Here is a 25,649-nt window from a genome sequence, read left to right as displayed (position 1 = left end):
TTTGTGTATTTATACTATACATTCATGCATGATTGGTAAAAGCTTTTCCTATAACAATAAAAAATTATGTAAAGAAAGGCACATTTTGTCCAGCATAGCTCATCTGTTTCTTTTTTGATAATGCTTATTTTTTCTAAAGAAATATAACTTGAGAATGGACAAAGCAGCATGATTGGTTAAATATGAATTTCCTGATGTGTTCCTCTTTTGGTTTTATCAGATGGCTGTAATTATAATCCTTAGATAATGAAGTTGGTTAAACAGTATGAATAAATGTATTCTGAAGATGTATAAACATACGACCCTTCATCTTTTAAACCTATCTATCTATCTATCTATCTATCTATCTATCTATCTATCTATCTATCTATCTATCTATCTATCTATCTATCTATCTATCTATCTATCTATCTATCTATCTATCTATCTATCTACAATGAGGAACATAAGTATTTGAACACCCTGCAATTTTGCAAGTTCTCCCACTTAGAAATCATGGAGCAGTCTGAAATTCACATTGTAGGTGCATTCCCACTGTGAGAGACAGAATGTAAAAAAAAAATTCAGGAAATCACATTGTATGATTTGTACAGAATTTATTTGTATTGCACTGCTGCACATAAGTATTTGAACACCTGAGAAAATCACTGTTAATATTTGGTACAGAAGCCTTTGTTTGCAATTAACGTTTCCCGTAGTTCTTGACCAGGCTTGCACACACTGCAACAGGGATTTTGGCCCACTCCTCCACACAGATCTCCTCTAGATCTGTCAGGTTCCAGGGCTGGCGCTGAGCAACACGGAGTTTCAGCTCCCTCCAAAGATTTTCGATTGGATTTAGGTCTGGAGACTGGCTAGGCCACTCCAGAACCTTGATATGCTTCTTACGGAGCCACTCCTTGGTTATCCTGGCTGTGTGCTTCGGGTCATTGTCATGTTGGAAGACCCAGCCACGACCCATTTTCAGTGCTCTGACTGAGGGAAGGAGGTTGTTGCTCAAAATCTCACAATACATGGCCCCATTCATCCTTTCCTTAATACAGTGCAGTCGTCCTGTCCCCTTCACAGAAGAGCACCCCCAAAGCATGATGTTTCCACCCCCATGCTTCACAGTAGGGATGGTGTTCTTGGGATGCAACTCCTCCTTCTTTTTCCTCCAAACACGGCGAGTGAAGTTTAGACCAAAAAGTTCTATTTTGGTGTCATCTGACCAAATGACTTTCTCCCATGCCTCCTCTGGATCATCCAGATGGTCATTGGCAAACTTCAGACGGGCCTGGACATGTGATGACTTGAGCAGGGGAACCGTCCGTGCACTGTGTGATTTGAAACCGTGACGGCATAGTGTTCTACCGACAGTGACCTTTCATGCTCTCTTCATGTCATTGACCAGCTCCTCCCGTGTAGTTCTGGGCTGATTCCTCACCTTTCTTATCTGTGATACCCCACGAGGTGAGATCTTGCATGGAGCCCCAGTCTGAGGGAGACTGATAGTCGTGTTTAGCCTCTTCCATTTTCTGACAATTGCTCCAACAGTTGATCTATTTTCACCAAGCTGCTTGACAATTGCCCCGTAGCCCTTTCCAGCCTTGTGGAGGTCTCAATTTTGTCTCTGGTGTCTTTTGACAGCTCTGTGGTCTTGCCCATGGTAGTAGTTGGAGTCTGACTGACTGTGGGGTGGACAGGTGTCTTTAAAGAGCTGAGACAGGTGCTACTAATTAAGATTACTAAGTGGAGTAGAGGTGGACTTCTTAAAGGCAGAGTAACAGGTCTTTGAGAGCCAGAATTCTTGTTGATTGCCAGGTGTTCAAATACTTATGTGCAGCAGTGCAATACAAATAAATTCTGTACAAATCATACAATGTGATTTCCTGAATTTTTTTTTTTACATTCTGTCTCTCACAGTGGGGATGCACCTACAATGTGAATTTCAGACCCCTCCATGAATTCTAAGTGGGAGAACATGCAAAATCGCAGGGTGTTCAAATACTTATGTTCCTCACTGTATCTATCTTAACTCTTTGAGGGCTGAATATATTTTTCCAAAAAACATAGTTTCTGAAAAGCAATGGTTTCACACAGAAATCAACATAAAACATCTGTTGCTGCATGCTGCAGCTGCCAGTTTGCCAAGAATGTTCAGCAGGCTTGCTGTTTTCGCGTGGCAGCAGCAACAGTGGTCATGGTCACAGTGCATCGCAATCTGGTTTCTACCTCTTATCATTAAGTGGCAGTCCTCCTGGTGAACATTGCCGTATGCATGTCAGCTACATGAACCTGTTCAGCCCCATGATTAGCTGGCGACCAGTTAGCTGAAGCTGGAACCTCACATTTGTTTTCGATCACTCGTATCAAAATCGGAGTCCGACAAGTCATAGTCCAGTTCAGAGATAATAGGCAAAACTTAATCCACGTAGTATTTTGCTTTACCCATTCACTTTGATCTCTCACCATTATTTCAGTGCCATTTTTGCCGTTGTTTGCGCCTTGCTACTCACACGAGCGCCGGAAATCTCATTTCCTTCTAGCAACAAGAGTCCAACTAAAACATAACGGTTGGTTTTATTACAGTTTACAGTTGATTACCATTGTCAACTCCTTCTTTTGACAAAAGTCGACATCAGCCCTGAAAGAGTTAACTGTGCCCCCACTTCATTAGCTTCACTTTAAATTGGTTCCATTTGAGTGAGTGTGGGTGTGAGCTAGAAACCTGCATTTCCATGATAATTTTTGGAAGCATTAGCTGTAAGTTTTAGAATGGGAGCAGGTGGTTGAGGAATAAGATAGAAGTCTTTAAAAAGCATTTCTGTTTTTCATGTGGTGCACATATCTGAATAATTGTTGTTAAGCTGAAATGTACAGTTTTTAAGCAGTGTATGCCAGCACAGCAGCCAAAGAATTCAGACAGAATCATAGGTTGCTGTCATGCAGGAAATTATCAATATACCTAGATTAGTGTGAAAATGTATGTTAAATGTTTGTTTTGAAATGCTTCTTTAAATAACAATTTCAGCAGTAAGACAGTAAGATACATTGACATTACTTTTTATAAAAGTTGTAATTTGCTTGTTACAATAAATGTTTAAAACTTTTAGTGCAAGACAGCCATAAATCAAGCACCTCAGGGCTAAGGAATTAACTATACACTTTATAAAGTAAAATCTTTTCTATATACGATATAGTTAAATGTTTCAATTATTTTTGTATTAAAAGATTTTTAATTATGTCAAAGTAAATTATTTTTAAAAATCATTTAGGTAGCACAGCAATGGTTACTGCTGCTGCTTCTTCTTCAGATATGATTATCATTATTTTATTATCATTTTTAACACTTTTATCAGTTAAAAATATACAGAGAATGTGTTTAACAGTTTACTTATATTACAGGTAATAAAGTCAACATGATCAATTTGAGTGGGGAAAGTCAAAAGTGCAACTCGTCAGGAGCTCCTCCTGGGTTACCTAGGCCAATAAGTGATGTGGATATTAAGTATACTAAGGTTAGTAGTAGTGCTTCCTACAGTGTATTTAATATTTGTCAGTAGTCTTTGCTTTGGCTGATATTAGAAAAATTCACAAAAGTTTAGTTTACTTGATTTTTTTCATCAAATTCAATGATTTAAATTTGCATTAGACATTGAATACGGTATATTTAAGAGCTAATGTTTAATGGTAATGTTAAAATGCACGAGTGATTGCTTAATTTGTTTTGAATGTGAGTTTCTCATAACTACATAGATAACAGACAATTCTGTTTAACACCTAGAGCTAACTTCTAATGAAAATTTAACTGTTTGATTTTCCTTGGTTTCATTGATGTAACGATGGTATACAGGTTTCTGACCATTCATGTTTCACGTCTGCAAGTTTGATGTATGAACTTATGACTGTATGTTATATAGAGAACTTCTAAGAGATATTCAAAGATACATAAAAAACTTGAACAGAAACATTTTATATAAGAACTTTTCTTTTGTATTATCAGTTGTTCTTGTTGTTTGTGTAAACTGCTTTGAATTTCTACTAAAACTTTAAAACAAAGACATTTGAATTGTGGAATTATTTGCATATGCTTCAACGATTCACACCCTTTATCTGAACCCCATTAGAAAGCAGAACCTACTGAAGTTTTGGAAACCAGACAAATGCAGCTATATTATATTTTAAAGTCATGTGTAAATATGTAAAAAGCTACACTAAGAATTTATTCATTTCCTTTGTTGTTCATTCAATTATTCATTCATTCACTAATATTTTTGACAAATTGAAGACAATTAGCCATTTTGTGATCATTGTCTTGCTTCTGCTATTATGTTCTCCCTATTATTAGACCATTTTTAACTTTACAGTTTTATACGTAAGGAGCACAAATGTATAATATACTAGCCATCCCCTGTGGCTCCGCCCACGTAGTAGTGAAACAGGACAGTGAGGAGGCCCAGCTCCCTACTCCTGACGTCACACTTCCCCCACCCCTCGGCCCGCAGCCTCTGTCTCAGATTAGCGTGAATATATTGCTCCTGCAAGTGAGCTATGATTCTTAGTGCGATGAGAGAAGTCGCAAAATCAACTGGAATGTTCAAGCAAATTATAGAAGAAAACCCAATCTAAATCTGTTAAGTAGTTCTCTCGTTTGCTAGCTAAGCAGAGGTAAGGAATGCCCTGAGGCTGGCGCATGAGTGAGGAGGGCCCTACCCCCCTCACCTTGACCCGCTGCGTGTCTCTCGGATTTGCGCAAATAAATCTGTACCACAAGTAAACTATGATACATAGCGCAATGACAGAAGTCGCAAAATCAACAGGAATATTCAAGCAAATTATTGATAAAAAACCCGATCTAAGTAGTTCTCTCGTGAAAAGTAGACAGACAAACAGACAGACAGGCGTTGGATTTTATATATATAGAGATTGCAATAAGTTAATTCAACAGAAAAATGTGACAAAGTTGGAAAACAGTAACAAATATCATGGTAAGCTACTGTATGTGTATACATAAATAAAATCCTCAAATAAAGATTTCCCAAATTAATAAAATGATTAAGATTATCCTGAATTATATTATTTAACTGCACAAAATGGGAATAGGATGCCTGAAATATAGCTACAATGAAGAATAGAAATTAATTGCATGAAGGTGAAACAGAGCATTCATGCAGGATATTTTAATAAAGTGTAAAAATAAATGTAGAGCAGCTATATGTCTGCTAAGCAGCTACTTATAGGCAAAGACATTTATTATTTTACTGATTGGCCATGTATAAATGTGTAACGAACTGGCACAAGAATCTGTAGAGTTCTACACAGAAAGTGGTATCACAGGAACATACACACATTTGAAATGACCTCAGAGATCCAAGGATGGTTTGGCTTTGCATCCAAGGGATATTACAGAAATACTGGAAGCAGCCACTCTTAAAAGTGCTTCTTTGAGACTTTCTTGAGTGTTAGCCACATGCCCCTTCCCTGGGGCTCGCTTCCTCATCTGCCTGCTTCCCCTCTGTCTTGCTCCAGTTCTGTCCAGTTCCTGCTCTTCTATTCTGTCCTTTAACCTCCATGTCTTTCTTTTGATCTTTCTTTATGTTCTTTTTCCCCCTTTGCCATGCAAACTCCTTCTTGTCCTGCCTGATTGAGTGCGGGTGTGGTGCTTTGTCCATCTCCGAGGTATGAACAAGGCACCATTACTGATCCGCTCACATTGACACATGTATGCACGATCAGCCAAGCACCCCAATCAACCATGGAGTGAAATGCACTCCCACACACCAGCACCCGATTGATTATTATCATTTTTATTTATTTTATGCACTGCAATACGGACCTCTCATCACAGCTTACTAATGTGTGAGATAAGGACTAATGACCTTTCAAAAACATAAGCACTTCATCAACAACAACATTCTGTTCAGGTACTTAAACTCTAGTTAATCTCTTTATCCATGTGTCAAAGAAGGTTGTATTTTTAAGAGGGTTTATTACTACTGCGAAAAGTAACATGTAAGGTGTTGTCAACAAAATGTAAAGAGCTGAGAAGTAAGTGGAAATGTTTATCACTCATGATCTTCTTTTCATAACACATTTCAGCTTTAGGCTTTTGAATTACACTTCGACAAAGAAAGGCAGCAGCTCATCATGAATGATGAGGCCACACGTGCATCCTGTAATTTGGTTTCAGTGTGTGCTGCTGGATCACTTGCTGCTTCCTCTAGTAAGATTTTATACAGGGTCCATATGGACTCTATGTTCTTGGTATCATGAAAAAATACAGGAGAAGCTCTTCTGAAGATGGGAGTTGAACTCATTTTGAACAAAATCATCTGCTTGTTGTTCCCAGCACACCCTCAAAACAAGTTTGGGTCTTCTAGGTCTATTTATTGGGGACACTCACCTCCAAGCTTTGTCTATGTGTCCTGTACATGTGGTCTCAGATCAAATAATATGAGTACAACTATAATTGCTGACCTTTAGTACACTTATGAACAACCTTGTGCTTGAACTTTATGGACAATCTGTGGCTTGTACATAAACCTACCAAAAACTCACTGCTCAGATTCAAATCAGACAGTCTGTACCTCCCAGTCCTGCTTCTCCAGACACCTTTGGCATTTCCCACATGAACGTTGAAGTTTTCCAGTAGATGGTACCCCATTGGACACTAAATTTAGTGCCTCTGAAAAAAGGTAAATATTCAGAATAGTTGTTCTGTATATACATGCAACCAACAGTCAATGTTTTCCTTAACTCTAAGCCTGTTGGCCATCAGAACATGCTTCAACTGATTGACACCAAGTCGGGTATTTCAGAGTGTATTCCAACACTGTGAAGCAACTCTGAAGTCAGAGAGGCAATCCTGACTGAGATGTTTGAATAGTGTTGAGTATGAAAACTGCATATCTACAGTAGCTGGTTTCTGACTGACCTCGTTTATAAGTACCAAAGATAGCATAGTGTATTTCTCAGAAAAACATACCCATTACATTCCCATCTCCAGTTTTTGCCATCAGGACACAGGATCAAGTATGCAAGGATAAAAAGCAACCAATTTAAAATACTCCTTCTGATATTATACATTAAATATTATGTTCACTACTATGTTTTATTTATACAAAGTTTATGTTTGATGAGTTCTTGTCTGCCATGATTTGTGTTTTTCTGATGAAGAATCAAATTTGCCTCTTTGAATAATGTGGTTTCTTAATATATAGGACATACAAAATGGTAGGGTATTAAGTTAAACATTTGTGTTTTGATTTGTTGTTATTCATAACTGATGAATATAATGCTGTGATGGTGTCATCTATTGTATATTTTGCTGATATCTGAATTAATGGTTGTGTACTATGTTTATGAATGTACAGCAACACCAAGAGAAACTCCTAACATCTACAGTATGCTGCCTGGCGATAAAGACCAAATTCAAATACATGAGCTCTCTATGGAAATGGGATAACCTGTGTCTTAATGTGATTCTGCAGGGGAACAATTAGTGTACTAAATGAGAATTGAGAATTATATTTTGTAAATTGCGAGAAATGTACATCCTCACTATGACCTTCCCTGACATCCGGACATGAAAATAATATTCCATGTTCCAAGTGTTAGTGTTCTCTGCCATTAGTGGATTTCACATACATAATAGGCATATAGGCCATAAGGAAAAGGAATAGTCAGAAAAAAGTAATAGTCAGAGGGGGTAGTTTTCATCTGTACATCCTTGACATTAATCTTCCTATATTAAGTACAATGATTTTAATTTGTCTTAATATGTACGTTTCTTTATACACTGCTAATTCCAATTCTATTACAATTTTCATTGTATAAAAAATAAACACTTAAAAAGGCAGATTTTTTTCAGTTAAAAATGAATATACACACTTTACAAAATATTCTGAAAGAATTATAATCACAGTAAGATAATCTCCTGTTTGAAACTTTCTTATTACTGTATACAGATTATTGGACACAAAAGTTTAAAATAAATAGATTACTGCATCAATAAATCATTTTATATTGTTTGGTAAAATTAATTCGTTAAGTCCTGTAGTTTCTTTTTTTCTTCCAGTTTATGGGTAAATGAATGATACAAAGTGATCCAGTTAACCCAAATTATAGGCGAAAGCCGAAAAACTTAATTAAGTTAAATATTGCGCCTGTCACTCTGATTAATTATAAAGACTTATCCTTTCACTTATTAAAATTTTTATCTATGATGTTTTAAGTGTAAATCTAATTATGGCTTCTAGACAGGATGATTACACAGATATCCCTTTATGACTTCAGGGAACGATCGCTTCATTTGAAGGATGAAACAGAAGAATGCAGTTAGGGATTTCCTCAGCTAAGATATTAAACAGTGGTGATCAGAACATGTATATGAATGCATACAGCATGCCTAATGTACATTGAAGTAACTATTTAGCTAATTTATTCACAGGAAATGTTTCTGGAGACCACAAAATGTAAAATGTTGTACTTTATGTTTAATTGTACATCACTGAAATGTTTTTTCTGCATTGTAAATAATGTAATAAATGGAATGTGTCCCCAATGTGTTTGATAAAATGGTAAATATTAAGATATCAAGAGGCTGATAGTAAACTACATAATTTGCACAACCTATTTAAATAAAAAAAAACTGACTTAATTAATATTTATTAATTGTAGGAATGATTTCAGACTCTTAAAATGTTCAATTTGGAATTGTGTTTTTGTATTTTTGTAGTTGTTTATAAACAATGAATGGTGTGACTCCAGCTGTGGCAAGAAAATACCTGTCTACAATCCTGCTACAGGAGAAAAATTATGTGAAGTTGAAGAAGCTGATAAAGTAATCAACTTTATTGTTAACATTTTATTATTCATTTATAATGGTATAGGTAATTGAATTAGTAAAGAAATGTCACACACATAATTACTTATGCAGGTACATTAATATAAATCTATTTGATGAGAGCTCCTGACGTTACTAACAAAAGAATGAATTTGACTCTACATTATGTCCGGTAATATCAACTGAAATCTATGACTACTATGGTCTTAATTCCCATCTTGTTCTACACAAAAATATTAAACCAGGTTAACTGCTTCATGTTTCCAATGATATTGATGATAAAGACTGCTTTGGATATCTTCTTACTGATCTGTTTGAAGGAGAATTGCGCTTCCCAACACTTACTGGAAATTTGCTGCAATTTTCTGATAGCACAATTTGTTTAGGCATTGATGCTCATTTTGTTATGATTCCCATCCTTGTTAGGTCACCCGCTGTCAATTTCAAATGCATTTACCTCTTTGACTAAAGCACCGAGAGTTTCTTAAACAGTTATCATGCTATCATGCCATTAACCCATCTCCAACAAATACTAATAACCTGTCTCTGTGTTTTTTAATCTATCTTTTGTTTTGTCTCTAAACTCTAAATTGGACCTAATGTACTGTGGTGGGTTTCTATAAATAAGAACTCGCAGAAATCATTTACAAGAGTTGGCCTGCCATATGCAACCCTGTTTAATGGTTATTTTTGCTCTTTTAAATATTGAGTTGGTTCAACAGACATGTCTTGTGCTCTCCAGAACAGTTTAATGAATGATGATGTATAGAAAGACTTACATCCATTTATGGCAATGGAACAAGTAGGTGTGAGAAGGGAGGCAGGTCTCAGATAACATTATGGGTCCACTTGTTGGTGAGGACCATTTTCAGAGAAGTAGTTGGAAATAAAGACAGGTTACACATCTGTGTGCAGTGCTCAGACTCTTACACTTCACATGAGACCCCAATAAGACAGATTATCCTTGGAGGTGTGATAGTACCTCAGATCTCAAAACTAACATGACTAATTTACATATTTCTCTGACTGAAATGGAATTGAATTACAGTATTTATTGAAGAAACTGGTTGAATTTATATTGAACAGAATTTGCACAAGAATTAATTCAGCATCTTCATGTCCTGGATATTATCTTGGGTTGCATGTATGTCGGTCATGACTTCCTTTTTTAAAACAAGAAAAATGAACATTTCACTGTGCCATAAAGAGATAAATTTCAAGTTTTCTTAGCACTGATCGCAATTATTTGTAGCATAATATTTTTAAACCCCGGAGGAAATAAATTATTTTGATCTAACATTAAGTGATCAATCCTAATCAGCCACAACATAGAATAAGCCAACTCCCTACTTCATATCAGTTCTTGTTTCAGCTCAACCCCGTTGCATCTTTAGGCTAGCCTTACAGCCCTCTCATTTTAGACTAACTGGCCCTGCAGTCGAGGGGTAGCTCATAGAATCTCTGGCGTAGAGTTACAGCAAAGCCCAACTTGTAAATCTGCTTAGATGTAGACTGATGAATGCCTCCGACCCCCTACCACAGATTACCACAGTATATTCCCCAAATACACACTTAACAAAAAGTTCTTAGCAGTGATAGCATTCCTAAAACTTTAGTGAGTTTACAATGACTTGTTTAAAGGAAGCTGTTTCTTTCTTTAAGTCATTAATTAATTCTTAAATGACAATTTACAAACAACTATCAAAATGTTTATTATACTGTGTTCCTGACAATGATGAAAAATAATAATTAATTGTAAATAAAAATATGAATACATTGAAAAAAAGGAAACACAAAAAATTATTCAATATTTTTTCCTGAAAAATCACAGAACATACCTTATTATGTGATGGCATCACTGAATGATTCTGGTGATTGATCCGTTGAGCTATTCATGTTCCCTTGGTGTCTCTGGCATTTTGTCCTCAGGGAGTGTCGGGATGGTTTTGCTTTTTGGTCTGCAGTCTTATGCTTGTTTCCACTTAAATAAATTTTTAAATCATCTTACACTTCTTTGTTTTACTTCTTGCTGATGACTCTTCTGTTCCTTTTAATTTTTTACTAACTGGGGTGTTTTTGTTGGTTCTGTAGGTGCTAAAGTAATTGTACCTTCAAAATGGAAATGTTCAACACTGGAGTTTATCTTTTTTCATTTCATTCACTTGGGGCTATCTTCTGCTGGGATTAATGATGCTTCCTCTAAATAACTCAGACTGTTGAGGGTGATACCTGAGGCTTTTAAATCCTGCATATTCCAATTTAGATAAATCTTTTGTGGTGTGGTGAGGCGTAGCCTATTTTTGTGCATTAAACGTGTATGAGCGTATGCTGTGTGTACTTCTTGTGCATACAAGTATAACCTAATATTTCTTCTTTCGTTTGTATACTTCCTTTGTTTTTTTTTTTTTAAGGTTTTCTATCTTTCTGTCTTTTTTTTCACTTTATATGAAACTCCAGAGTATGATATATAACTTGGGTGGGTGTGGGAGTTTTGAAGAAATTGTGTGTGATTTGGATATGACAACACAGGTTAAATGAAGGAATGTTATGGACTGGGATCTATCATGATTGTACTGCATTAGTTATTTGGAATGTTTAATGTTTTTAGTAACTGTTATAATAATTAAAAAAAAAAAATTAATCACAAAAAATTACTAAATAAATACAGGCTTTGTGTACCTCCAAAAAGATTTATGATCATAATGGAATGTTTATTTTTTCAGGAAGATGTGGATAAAGCTGTCAAAGCAGCTAGGAAAGCCTTTGAGTTGGGGTCACCATGGCGGAGAATAGATGCTTCAGAGAGAGGACGATTCCTGCATAAACTGGCTGATCTGGTTGAAAGAGATCAACTCATTTTAAGTGTAAGTTAACAATGTTTTCTGCACTTGGAGTTTTGCTGACATCTGTGCCCAGGTGGTATTCAGTAAAGTCAAAAATCTTTATTGCATTTTTTTAAATTGCTGTGCTTAATTTCAAGATGTTAATTCAGAGATTGAATCTACAAATCCATAGTTGCTCAAACACACTTTCCACGCACAGAATATCTTCCATTTGAACTTTGAATCTTGGAAGTTCTTACTGAACAAGAGATTGTACAATTACAATTTAATAAGGAATGATGAGGTCTAGATTAGCAATGAGATTAATCCGCACCACAAGGATACTGTATATATACTATTAATATCACAAATTAATATTGGAGAAAATTAGAAAAGATGCATATATTAGCAAGCAAGATAGAAATATCTGTCTGAAGTATATAATTTAATTCCCAGAAAATTACAGTAATCGATACCTTTTACAAAAAAATTAAATCTGCATAAGATGATGAATTTACCATGCTAGCTTTGAATAATCAACCTGTTTAATTCTGAGAAAGGTTGTGTGTTGTGTTGACAATGAGAGCTCATATTCTCATACTTCTCATACTCATACAGAATTACACTCACACTTAACCCAGGTATTTTTCTCTGTTTCAAATTAAGATATTAAGCACTGTTAAACCATATGTGGAAATATGAATATGAGGTATAATGGAGATGACACTGAAGCTTTCTCTTTTCCAGACAATGGAAACAATGGATACTGGAAAGCTTTTCTTGAATGCGTACTTTATTGATTTGGTTGCTGCAATTAAAACGCTGCGCTATTATGGTGGCTGGGCAGACAAAATACAAGGGAAAACTATTCCTGTAGGTAGGTGTAGTATTTGTTACATTGTTGTTAAGAAAGAAATGGAAAAAAATGGATGCAATGATATTGCAGATAGAATGTGGGAAAAGCAGAAAATGATAATGTCCACATTCATAATATACAAGACCTGGAATAGAGTTATTAAATCCATATTTCAAGTTATTTCACAAAAATAATTTTGTTATGCTGTCCACAATAACTAATGAAACTGATGTGCTAGAACTGAGATTAATGTGAGTACCTGTGTAAGATATGAAGAGGCATTAACACACTGTTGTGAAGGAAAACTGACAGCAGGTTTCTAGGACAAAGGAACATTCATTTAGTAAAGCAAGTCAAGTCAATGGGGTTCTCATTTCACAGCAGAATTGGAATTCATGAGGCTGAGGATTGCGGAAACAGATAGTGGTGTATACAGCGAAAGTTACAATGATGTGCATGTCCTTGTTGTTGTGCCCAAAGTAAAGCATGGAAAATTATTTGTCAAGAAACCTAGCCTGAAAAGTTTAGATTCTCAGATAGAACAGCTTAACAGCTCCATTGTGAGGCATTCATGATTATTTAACAACTCTATAAATGAAAAGACTCAGTCAGTCATTTTCCAACCTGCTATATCCTAACACAGGGTCACGGGGGTCTGCTGGAGCCAATCCCAGGGCGCAGGTTAGGAACAAATCCCCAGGCAGGGCACCAGCCCACCACAGGGCACACACACACACACTAGAGACAATTTTGGACCGCCAATGCACCTAACCTGCATGTCTTTGGACTGTGGGAGGAAACCGGGGCACACGGAGGAAACCCATGCAGACACAGGGAGAACATGCAAACTCCACGCAGGGAGGACCCTGGAAGCGAACCCAGGTCTCCTTATTGCCAGGCAGCAGTGCTACCACAGCGCAACCGTGCCGCCCTAAATGAAAAGACTGATAGAGGAATCTTACAATAGTAGGTCTGATGTATAACATATTGATGTTGAGACTCTTCTAGTTAAAGATACCACACAGCTATAGACAGTAGTTGCAAGGACATGCATGAAGGAAGACTTTAGAGGTGAATGAAAAATGGTTGACTTGATATCGGCAGCAGTGACTGAACAAGCATCCTAGACAGTGGAGAGAAAGAAGAACAAGTGTTTCCACAATCTTTACAAGTGGAGTGAAGCAACACATATTACAAAGTAGATGAATTACAGTAGATGTAGAAAGTTTGCTTGTTAGCCTGGAGTGGGAAATACTGTAGCTTGGATTCCCTGGCCAGCCAAATTCTATGTGGAATTCCTGTTATATCTCCACATTAGTGTAAGTTTACTACAGCTGCTACTTTTCCAACCTGCCTCCTAAAGATTAAGATTTTAGATTACTGGGAATTCTAAATTGGTGTGGTGTAAATGATGTGTGTGTGTTAGGCATTGGGAAACTTGTTTAGAAAAATTGTTTTGCTTCATATCTTTTTTTTGGTATATGAGTTTTAGTTTTGTATTTTTGCTTTAGAGATTTATATTTTTTTCTGTTTAAAATTCAAGTATTTCACATCGCTACAACTGGATAAGGGCGGCACGGTGGCGCAGTGGGTAGCGCTGCTGCCTCGCAGTTGGGAGACCTGGGGACCCGGGTTCACTTCCCGGGTCCTCCCTGCGTGGAGTTTGCATGTTCTCCCCGTGTCTGCGTGGGTTTCCTCCGGGCGCTCCGGTTTCCTCCCACAGTCCAAAGACATGCAGGTTAGGTGGATTGGCGATTCTAAATTGGCCCTAGTGTGTGCTTGGTGTGTGGGTGTGTTTGTGTGTGTCCTGCGGTGGGTTGGCACCCTGCCCTGGATTGGTTCCCTGCCTTGTGCCCTGTGTTGGCTGGGATTGGCTCCAGCAGACCCCCGTGACCCTGTGTTCGGATTCAGCGGGTTGGAAAATGGATGGATGGATGGACAACTGGATAATGGGCTATTAGGGGACATTCTAATTTAGACTCATTGCTCTTTAATTTTGCATTTTCCTTTTTTTAGTGTTTTTGGCTCTAGTAAAATATTATAAATGTTTTGTCCGACTGTGCTTACAGATTATGGTTATATGCTCTGACTTGCACTATGCACTAACAACCCTTAAAAAGTTTTCTTCTCTTTTTGACTTTTTTTAGTCTTTTACTAAGAAATTTTGTTTATTTTTCAGTTTATTTCCACAAATAAATACATCTCCTGGTTAGCTGTTTTAAACATAATAGCAGTTGTTCTTAAACACTCATTGTCAGATTATCCAGAGTTTGGAGAAAAGACAGGTGGCGAGAGTCTGAGCTGCAGAGCTGTCAGGTCACTTTGTGTTTCTGTTACTGTCAAAAGAGTGTGTGTCTGACTGTGCCTTGTGGCAAAATGGCAAACGTACAGGGTTGGTCCCTGCTTTTGGACCAGTGTTACAAGAATAGCTATAGTTTCTTGTGGTCCTATTAGAGCAGGCAAGAAGTGAGAGCTAAAGTACTGAAATGTAATAAGTATGTGCTTATCTAAGATCTAAGCAAATATTGAAATGCTCATTTGAGTCTACACACTCAAGGATTTTTGAGGAGGGAATACATTACAGTGTATAAGTGTACCAGTGTGAAGAATATAACAACAACTGTGCTTATTTATATAGCATATTTTCATATACATAATTTGTTCAAATTGCTTTACAATTATAATACCTAACTCAAGAGAGTTACAAAAAAGAAACTGAAAAACAAAGTAAGATTATTTCTAAAAGTTTTTTAAGACTGTAAAAATGAAGAGTTAATTTCAAGCCTAATAAACAAATGGTATAGTTAAATTGCCAGAGATTGGAGGAAAATAAAAACTCCTGCCAGCAAGGTTACTGGAGAAAATATATTTCTGGGGGTTCCAAGGTCAAAATGAAACCCAGTCTTTTCTGGGTATTTTACGAACTTGCTTTGGGCAGGTGGCACCAACTGAATGCAGAAAAACGTAAAACACAAAAGTAGTGATTAGTGACAAATATATTTAGAAATATATATATATTGTAATAAGAAACAATAACCCTTAATTACAAAAAAGCCAAATTAAAGCGGTGAGTTGTTATTATTTATTTATTTTTTAGTTTTTCAAAATAGCATTTATATATATGCTAGCTGTGTAAGCCCGTGCTGTAAAGAGCCCAGGGTCCTAGAAACAATTGAAATCGTCAGAAAAAAAATTGAAATGGAGAGGTGTCAGGTAATTGAAAGGAACTACTCTGGGCATCTCTCTCCTAGGAGGATTCATTTTGCTGACGTGCTTGCATCGTTTGTGTATTAGCGGCGGGAGTAAAAGTAAAAGGGATACCGTTTTTCAGATATTAGCGGCTAAGCGACTTTGTCTTTCTTCTGAGGTTTTGTTTTGCTGACATGCTGGCCTCACTTGTGTTATTAGTGACTAAGCAAGTTTTCTGTTTCCTCGGAGGCAGAGCCCTTACCCCGACTCCAACTCTCACTTCCGGGCCGGACAGACACACACACTTCCACACGTAGACGTTTATATATAAGAAGGGGTGTCAAACTCTGATCCTGGAGGGCTGTGGTGGCTGCAGGTTTTCCTTCCTGCCACTTTCTTAATCAGTTACTAATTTATTGCTGTTAATTAACTTCCCTTCATTGTAATTGTCTTTTTTGTAACACTCGATCCACTGAATTGCTTCTTTTCTCCTTAAATGGCAATCAGACACAAATGAGGTGTGAAATTAGCCAACAAATGACCAGCTAAGTCCAGGCCTCAAACTCCAACAAATTTCACTCCGACCACTTCCTTTATTAGTAATAGTTGTTGTTAATTAAACCAGGTATATAATTTCATGGCTTGCTGGTGGTCTCATTCTGCCATAGCAAACGTTTCTAAAATGGCTGATTTTCTTTTTTCTAAGTGTTACTACCACAAAAACATTTTGTGGACATAAGCAGATAAACATTACTGAGGCCTTCACCTTTCTTTATTTTTAGATATTGTACAATTGTCATAAGTTAGCTGGTCATTTGTGCTTTGCTTCATATCTCATTATTGTTTGGCTGCTAATTAAGGAAAAAAGAAACAATTAAGGGGTCTGAGTCTTAAGTAGCAAGTCAAGTACAATTAAGGCCAAATAAGTTAATTAGCAGCAAATTAACTTCTTTCTTTAATTACTAATTAAGAAAACAGTTAGAATGAAAACCTGTAGTCACTGTAGTGTTCCAGGATCAGAGCATCCCTTTGTATGTGCTCCTGAAATTGACTGTAGATTAGAGAAGGGTGACTTGATTCCTATACTTCTGTTAGACCTTTCTTTGGTTTAAGTTTGGTTTTAAAGTATTTTTAATTTACATCTTTTTACAGTGCCAAAATTCTAGTTTTAAAAGTGGAGATTAGGATAAACTGAAATGGATCATATCAGTTTTAACATGATTTGAAAAATAATTTAAACAAATTGAAATGCGATGCAATGCACCTTTCATGGATCTTTTCATCACATTGGACTTGATATAATCACATATGATACAATATAAGGTACTATAAACATGTCTGTCACAGCTGTTTAATAATTTCTTCATGTCAATAACCAAAAAGAGGCCTGGAATTTAAGAGATACAATTTTAAAATACATAAAGGGGGATGTTAATTCAAATTTGTATCATACAAACTAAATATAACACTTGTTTCAGCAACCTTGTTTTATAATTGTACTTTAAAATATTTTTGTATATTTTAAAATTATAGATGGAGAATATTTTACTTTTACAAGACATGAACCAATTGGAGTTTGTGGTCAAATCATTCCAGTAAGTATTTTTATGTTTGACATTCTATTGCTTTATTGTTAATATTAGTATCTAGAAAACACACTGGAAATCATAAAACAAGCACATATGCAGTAAGTAGTCATGAAGTCATATATAATATTAAAACAGGAAAGAGCAGTTACTATGTGTGTTTTTGTGCTTCTCCATGTGGAAAATTTGCAGGAAGTGAAAATATTTTGAAACATCCTCTGTTCCTCTGTGATGATGTGAATGGGGGTTACAAAATATAATTATGTAGCTGCTGAAATAACACATGGAACCATGCAAGTTTGAACGTGCCACCAGAGCATTCTCTTTTGCTATTTAATCTGTACATCACTGAAAAGAGACAAAACAAGTAATCCAATTAAATTAGTTTATTTTTATATACCAGTGTTCTGTTATCATATTCTATATGCAAATGAAAGCAGGATACCTGCCTTACCTGTATCACTCTTTGCAGTGGAACTTTCCTCTTCTGATGTTTGTGTGGAAAATCGCTCCTGCCTTGTGCTGTGGTAATACAGTAGTCATTAAACCTGCTGAACAAACTCCATTAACTGCGCTCCACATGGCGTCATTAATCAAAGAGGTAAAATCCAATGTTATTTTTGTGATGTAACGGGTTTTAAAAAAATATTTCAAATACCAAAGATAACTGCGTTGTTTCAGTTTAAAATATTCCATTCTGAGGCAAACAGATTTTTGTTTAGACTTTATTTTGTTTTATGAAAAAAGAGTCAAAGATTAGATTTCTTGAAACATGCTTTTTAGAGTAACAGGATCAGAGAAGTATGCGGTATATCTTCTTATGAAAACCATTGCATAATTTAAAATAACAGAACCATTATAGTGTTTTAAGGTGTTTTCAATGTTTCGCTAATCTTTGCCAAAAATACACAGATTTAACAGGCAGTATTTTACTAAATATGTGTAAATGGTTATATATTTGTCAAATTCCTATTTCCTAGACAACCTGAAAAGCAGGATAAATTTCAACTGTTTACATGTATTTGTTTACCACTGCAGAACAGCCACATTAAGTGACTTTTGGCAAGCACATGTAACACTGATAGTAAATGCTTTAAATTAAATGATATTACATAACAGAACTGTCAAAGTAAAGGCATACAGGATTATTATGTTTTGCTGATGGAAAAACCAACATGTTTTAGTAACATAGTTTTTTTATTAAATAAGTTACTCTGCACTACAATAATGTGTGTGCCTAACATATGTATACTGTGTGTATCTATATACAGTATATACAGTATATATATCTATTATATAAAAAAATTTTGGGTCGAGACATGATCATCTCGGGGAGACACTTTGAAGTCCAGCTGGACAGCTGCTGTACAGGCTTTTAAGTGATCGTCGTGCAGCGCAACATGCAGAACACGCAGCTGGGTAGCAGCAGCTGCAAGCCAGCACCTAGTTTGTTCGCATCTCATTAGCATGTGTTCAGCCTCCCCCCCTTCACAACGCGAGCGGCAGAGATGCGAAGTGGTGAGCATTAAGCACTCATCCAGAGACGGGGGGGGGGCGAGCAAAGCGAGGTGAGGTTTTGGAACTGTTTTGGACAAATGGGACGACACGCCGAGGTGCAATTGCTGCATCTGTGAAGGACTGCTTGTCAGGCAACTGAAGGTTCGCAGCACCACAGCATAGCACCACAGAAACAACAACGAGCCGATCGAGATCGCACCTGTAGCCGATTGGTGATGCAAGGAACATTATAAATGCAGGGAACAGTATAGCTTTGCCACTGACCTGGCCCAGACCCTGCCTGTTTGCTGTGTCTGTGTATAGCAGAGAGGTAGATCCCGCTGCAATAAATATCCCAGCTGTACCTGTTTCAAGCTGAATAAAGCTGGTTTTGCTAAAGTACTGAGACTCAGCTTCCTTTTTGGGGTGCAAGACAACGACTCACACGCCACAATATATTTATATATATACATATATATGTTTATATGTATATATAATTCAGCTTTTAAAGTCTGTGAAATATATATTCAGTATTGTTCATGCAGCATATTGTCTTAAATTATGGATCCTGAGATAAAAAATTACAGCAGATATATTGTTCCATGTAATGTGTGACAGAAGATTTCCAAAGGTTCTCGTGTTGATATACATAAGCAATGTTTATGCATTTTACATTTGGATATTTTTGATTTTGTTGTCAGGCTGGATTTCCACCTGGAGTAGTTAATATTGTGTTTGGAAATGGTTCAGTAACAGGAGCTGCAATAGCCAATCATATGGACATTGACAAAGTAGCCTTCACAGGATCAACAAAGGTAATAAAGCATTAGACAATTCTTTTATAGTACTTTGTAAATTACTGAAAAACTCCTCGTACAAGCAGGAGTTAAACTGAAAATTGGAATATGGTAATTTTCTTCTGTGATCATGAACTGGATAAAAGGATTAGAAAATGTATAGATGTAACTACTTCTTTTCTGCAGGAGTGGTAGATCCACTCAGATTTTCACTGTCAATGAATGCGGTTCAGCAGTATTAGCTGTTTTTTTCAGCGAAGAAGATATCATTAAAATTTTCAAAATCATATTTTTCACTATGCTAGAGGTGTTGTTTTTAATTTTATTGCTTAATAATCTTCTCACAAACATTTGACATTCAAATGCTAGAGAACTGTGCAGGGAATTTCTTTTAGAATATACAAGTGATGGAATTCACTTCAGTTTAATTTTTATTGTAAACTGACTCAACATACTAGGGCATGTTCTTGTTTAACCACTGCCTTTAAGGAATTTACAATGAACTATCGAATTCAAATTACTGTTAAAAGATATTAGTGATTAATGTATACAGTAAATAATAGAATGGATCAGCTTTTGTAATCTTCTTTTTGAGTGGCTACAATTTAGAGATCTTCAGCGCAAATTAAGCTAAACTGGAGATTACACTTATGACAGTAACTCACATTCACGCAATATATGTGTTTCGATATTGTTAAGTTATTGAATTTTGCATTTTCATTTTATTGAAAGGTGCAACTTATTACTCATTTCTGATCAATGAAATAATTAAATATATAACATTGAAATATCACTCAGTCTAACTTATTATTATATGGGTAAAAGGGCTGACCTGTGCAAAAGACTTTATGCTTTTCAGTATATCTTAAACAAAATAAAAAAGAAATGTTAAATATTTTTTATTTCTTAAGTCTTTACTGCATGATTACTTTATGTTTACACAATTAGTTCAAAACAACCACTAATTTAAAAACAGAAAAACAGTAGAAATTAAACTGTATGGATTTGTTAAAAATTAGGCTGGCATTTAAATGATTGCTAAAATACATTTCAGTGTTTAATTTGAAATAATATTACTGTTAGATTGCATTAATTAATTTACTTTACTTCATCAAATTACAAGTACAATTATTTGCACAGGTTCACTTAGTGGTGTGGACTGAAACAACAAACTATTTTTTGTAATGTCAAATTTGCAAGATATAAGGTTTCTGCAAGACGGAATGCATTTTTTTTTACATCAAATGTATCTCACATATAAATCTTGATATTTTCACATGTATTAATGCAATTTAAGATAAACTACAATCTTAAGCTACTGTATATAGGATAGTGTTTGCTTTTATACATGTTTCTCCAAGTTATATCTGTATGAACAAATGCATAAAACTCTTCTGTTAAAGATTTCCTGGAATTTTCATATAAAATGTAATTTTACATTGTTTTTTTATTATATTGAAAAGAAATCTCTTCTTGTTTGGAGGACTGAAACCACAGCATCTTTTTATATAATGAAATGTCCCCCTTTTGTGCCTGTGTTACTGCATTTTAATTTCAAATAAAAACTGAAAGTAAATCCCCTATAGAAAGTTATTTAACTTTCAACAAATGCAGAATATAAAAGGACACAAATTAAATGTGTTTCACAGTTAAAATATTTCAGGCAAGATCATTTATATTTTCTTTTAAATAAAAAGAAGCTATTTTAATACCATACATTCTTGTTTGTGAATGTGCCAGAGAGTGTCAATGTGTGTGGCATTTTGGTCAGATATTATGTGTATGTGAGAATTTCACTGTACTCTGTAAATTGATAATACTACCAGTACCACTACCTCTACCACCACTTCTACTGTTACTACTAAAATATTAGTTCAATAAGTCTTTGCCCTGCCATCATGCTTCTTTTTTAGGTTGGAAAACTGATAAAAGAAGCTGCTGGAAAAAGCAACCTGAAAAGAGTAACTCTTGAGCTTGGAGGGAAAAACCCCAATATAGTATTCGCTGATGCTGACGGTGAGTTTCATATTGAATGAATTGTAGTTCAGTTTGTAGATTAAGGTTTAATTGCTTTTACATGTACAGCTAGTATAAATATTGTGTAGAGTATACAATGTCAATAAAAAGTATCAATACAGTAGAGTTTTACTTATCTTGACTGTCTACTCATGATGCTGATTGCTTTGTAAAGACTTTACTGCCAATAAAGGGTTCCTATTCAACTATTAATTATTCTGTAATTATAATGAGTCTAGATGAACATGCTGAATTTAGATGTTCAATGTTTTTCTTACTTTTTAAGCTTTGTGTTGCTGCTAAATGACCAATAGTTGGGTGAACCATTGTGACAGATTGGGGGCACTATCGCTCCCTTGAACCCTCAGATCAAATGCCAGACACCAGATAAAAGTCCAAATATAATATGTATTTGAACAATAATGCACAAAGCACCCTCCACTCCACAATACTCTTCAATAAATCAATAATTACAAATACAATACACAATCCTTCACTCCCAGACACTTAGTCACCCTGCCTCCCAATTCAGCTCACTGCTGGGATTTCCCATAGTCCTTTTAAAGTGCTTGACCCGGAAGTGTTTCTGATCCGTCAGTCCATGTGATTCTTAACACTTCCGGGTCAGGTGAAAAGCTCCTTTTCTTCATCCCGGAAGTATGTCATTTCTTCTGTCCCTGTGACTAGGATGTACGTCCGGGTTATAGTGCAAATAAAAATCCCTATGCCTCCCTGCAGCGTCCTCTGGTGGCCCCCATGGTATCCAGCAGGGCTGTGAAGGAAAACTCCAATGTCCATGATGCCCTTCTGGAACCCAGGGCACCTCTATGTTGCAAGAAGGGCTCCACCTGGCAGCCTGGGGGTATTGGCCGGGATGAACGGCCGGCCATATCCCACACCATGTATGAGATGTTATTAGAAAGTAAAAAAGACACAGAGCGCCACCTTTTTATTTATTCATACTTAAAGCTCTTTCTGTCCCATAGTTTTCCATAAAGGTTGACTTACATAAGTATTGTGGTAACGAAGTTCTCCTTTTTTGACTACATTTGTGTTTGTAGAAGCAAGAAAGAAAACGCTCTCTTATCTGGAATTCTATGATTCTTCTTGTGTTAAGCTCAGATCTTCTTTTGTGAAGTTCACAAGGCCTGGCCAGTCCAATATCTCACCAAGAGCATGTGACAGGGTTGCAAGGTTGGGCAGGGGGTGGATCAGGGTAATGGTTCAACAGGTGGTAGGAAGAGACGCCATAGTCAAGGAAAAAGTGGGAGAAACAGAGAGTGCCAGGATTGGTAAAAGGGAGTGATTGCTAGATGATGTAAGTATGTAAGTTCACCACACAAGGTAGGCCCGGCTCAAGACTTGCATAGTTAGGCCCAGAGCTGCATTAAGTTTTTATTTACTTTTCCGGTTTACTTTGTACTGTTTTCCAGCTTTGTTTGCCAATCCCTTGTATTATTTTGTTCAAACAAAACACCTTTCTCTGTCTAAAGAAGGAATTCCTGTTTGTTTGTTTTTTTCCTTCATGATTGCAGTGGATTATGCTGTAGAACAGGCCCACCTTGGTCTCTTTTTCAACAATGGGCAGTGTTGCCTAGCAGGATCTCGAATATTTGTGGAGGAGTCAATTTATGAGGAATTTGTTCGCAAAAGTGTGGAGCGTGCCAAGAGGTGTGTCCTTGGGGATCCCTTTAATCCAGAAGTGGAACAGGGACCACAGGTACGACACCTGTATTTGTATTTTTAAGTACAGTAATCCCTCCTCCATCGTGAGGGTTGCGTTCCAGAACCCCCCGTGAAAGGTGAAAATCTGCGAAGTAGAAACCATATATGTTTATATGGTTATTTTTATATTGTCATGCTTGGGTCACAGATTTGCACAGAAACACAGGAAGTTGTAGAGAGACAGGAACATTATTCAAACACTGCAAACAAACATTTGTCTCTTTTTCAAAAGTTTAAACGTGCTCCATGACAAGACAGAGATGACAGTTCCATCTCACAATTAAAAGAATGCAAACATATCTTCCTCTTCAAAGGAGTGCACGTCAGGAGTAGATAATGTCAGAAAGAGAGAGAAAAGCAAACAAATCAATAGGGCTGTTTGGCTTTTAAGTATGCGAAGCACCGCGTTACAAAGCTGTTGAAGGCGGCAGCTCACACCCCCTCCGTCAGGAGCAGAGAAAGAGAGAGAGAGAGAGAGAGAGAGAGAGACAGATAAAAACAAACAATCAAAAATCAATACGTGCCCTTCATGCTTTTAAGTATGCGAAGCACCATGCAGCATGTTGCTTCACGAAGCAGCTGCACAGAAGGGAGCAACGTGAAGATAATCTTTCAGCATTTTTAGACGAGCGTCCGTATCGTCTAGGTGTGCGAACAGCCCCCCTGCTCAATCCCCCTACGTCAGGATCAGAGAATGTCAGCACAAGAGAGAGAGAGAGAGAGAAAAGTAAGTTGGGTAGCTTCTCTATGAGGGGCCAAACAGGCCATAAATCATATATTTCTGTGTGTAATCTATTGGTTTACGTATCAACACTATTGGTTTATGAATATTTACTATCAGTTTGCGTGCATACTTAATTGGTTTGCGTGCGTATAATACTGGTTTCATTCATATGAACTATGTTGGTTCGTGTCCGTATATTATCAGTTTGTGCGTGAGCTATATCCGTTTGTATATACATAGCACTGGTTTGCATATGAACTATATTGATTCGCGCGTGTATATCAGTGGTTCCAGTACGTTTGTTATTGGTTTGTGAGTGAACTGCATTGGTTTTCGGTTGTATGTTATCGGTTTGCGTATGAACTATATTGGCTTGCGTTCTGTGCCGGTCTAACGATGGATTTGTGTATGCACTATATTGGTTTCATACACGTCTTATACTGGTTTCATGTGGGTAACATATCGGTTTTGCGCTTGAACTCTATTGGTTGCATGTGTGTTCCATGTCGGTTTCTCGTACGAGACATACTGGTTTGCGAACGAACACTATTGCAACTCTGTGTATGAACTATATCGGTTCTGCGTACAAACTATATTGGTTGTTCACGTGATCTTCAGCGAAAATGGGCGGGGCAAGAAACAGGAACTCAGGGGTCGGTAGTGTCATGGAGCATGTAGAGAAGCTGACAGGAGACAGATCTGGGTTTACTTTAAACAGTGCAGTATTTTTTTCCACACAATAGGTTTGGGAAAGGACTTGGTGGTAATTATTACTATTTAATAGAATCTGCCATTGAGTGTGTAATGAACACAAAGCTGAAGTTAAGTACGTATTTGGTCGTCTTTTTATTCGCTTCCAGCTACATGCTCGCTTGCAACCCGCGACTGTACTTTTTCACACAGCTTTTGCAAGCTAGTTACTTATTCTAAAGGCAAAATATTCTACATTTACGACTGACACCTTTATCCAGTATAACATTTAGTTACTACTGGTTACATTTCTTATGCCCAGCGATCCCGCACCGTGCCGCCTATTCAGGTGAAGTGACATGCTCATGGTCACACAGTGTCACTATCAGGACTTTAACCGAGAAATGTAGGGTTTAGAGGACAAAGCCCTTACCACAATGCCCCAATGCTTGCACATCTGCAATGTGTATATTATTTGACATAATATAATCTTGTCCAGGACAGATTCCTTTGTTAAAGTTGAGTGTAACATTTTCAACCCGTTCAAGAGCTAAATCTGGGATATTTATTCTTTCAAATAATGTATCAGTTTGCAGATTAATGTACACGCTGTATAATATTTTACCATGCACTTAACATTGAAGAAGAATCTGGTTTGTGAATAAGTAGCTGACTACAAGCATATGTGTAGCTAGGAGTAAATAAAAAGCCACCTGAATGTGTACCTAACTTAAGTCCCGTGATCATTTCAGATGTTAAACGTTAATCATCACCAAGCCCTTTCACAAACATTAAGTGGCATACAAAAGTATTCAATCCCCTTGAAAGTAATAATTTTCTGCAAGACAAAAGATTTATACACATTTATTCATTCAGTACTTTTCTTATGCTGTGACAAAACATTTCCAAAGACAAAATAG

The 25,649-nt window shown here is 36.5% G+C and overlaps 1 protein-coding gene across 1 annotated transcript in view; it reads left to right on the top strand.

Annotated features, from left to right (window-relative positions):
* The first annotated feature begins 3,401 nt into the window (after window positions 1-3,401).
* The window catches only part of LOC114652853 (aldehyde dehydrogenase 1A1-like), a 40,378-nt gene continuing 18,130 nt past the window's right edge, over window positions 3,402-25,649 (top strand). The window contains exons 1-9 of the mRNA XM_028803160.2: window positions 3,402-3,500; window positions 8,720-8,824; window positions 11,551-11,691; window positions 12,397-12,526; window positions 17,228-17,289; window positions 17,753-17,881; window positions 19,479-19,592; window positions 21,488-21,590; window positions 23,126-23,310. Coding sequence (XP_028658993.1) covers window positions 3,402-3,500; window positions 8,720-8,824; window positions 11,551-11,691; window positions 12,397-12,526; window positions 17,228-17,289; window positions 17,753-17,881; window positions 19,479-19,592; window positions 21,488-21,590; window positions 23,126-23,310 — 1,068 coding nt within the window. The remainder of the gene's footprint in view (window positions 3,501-8,719; window positions 8,825-11,550; window positions 11,692-12,396; window positions 12,527-17,227; window positions 17,290-17,752; window positions 17,882-19,478; window positions 19,593-21,487; window positions 21,591-23,125; window positions 23,311-25,649) is intronic.

The sequence above is a fragment of the Erpetoichthys calabaricus genome, chromosome 5, assembly GCF_900747795.2.
Source record: "Erpetoichthys calabaricus chromosome 5, fErpCal1.3, whole genome shotgun sequence".
In the NCBI taxonomy this organism is placed as follows: domain Eukaryota; kingdom Metazoa; phylum Chordata; class Cladistia; order Polypteriformes; family Polypteridae; genus Erpetoichthys; species Erpetoichthys calabaricus.
Note: the sequence above shows the minus strand (reverse complement) of the source record. Positions and strands in the feature narration are given on the sequence as shown.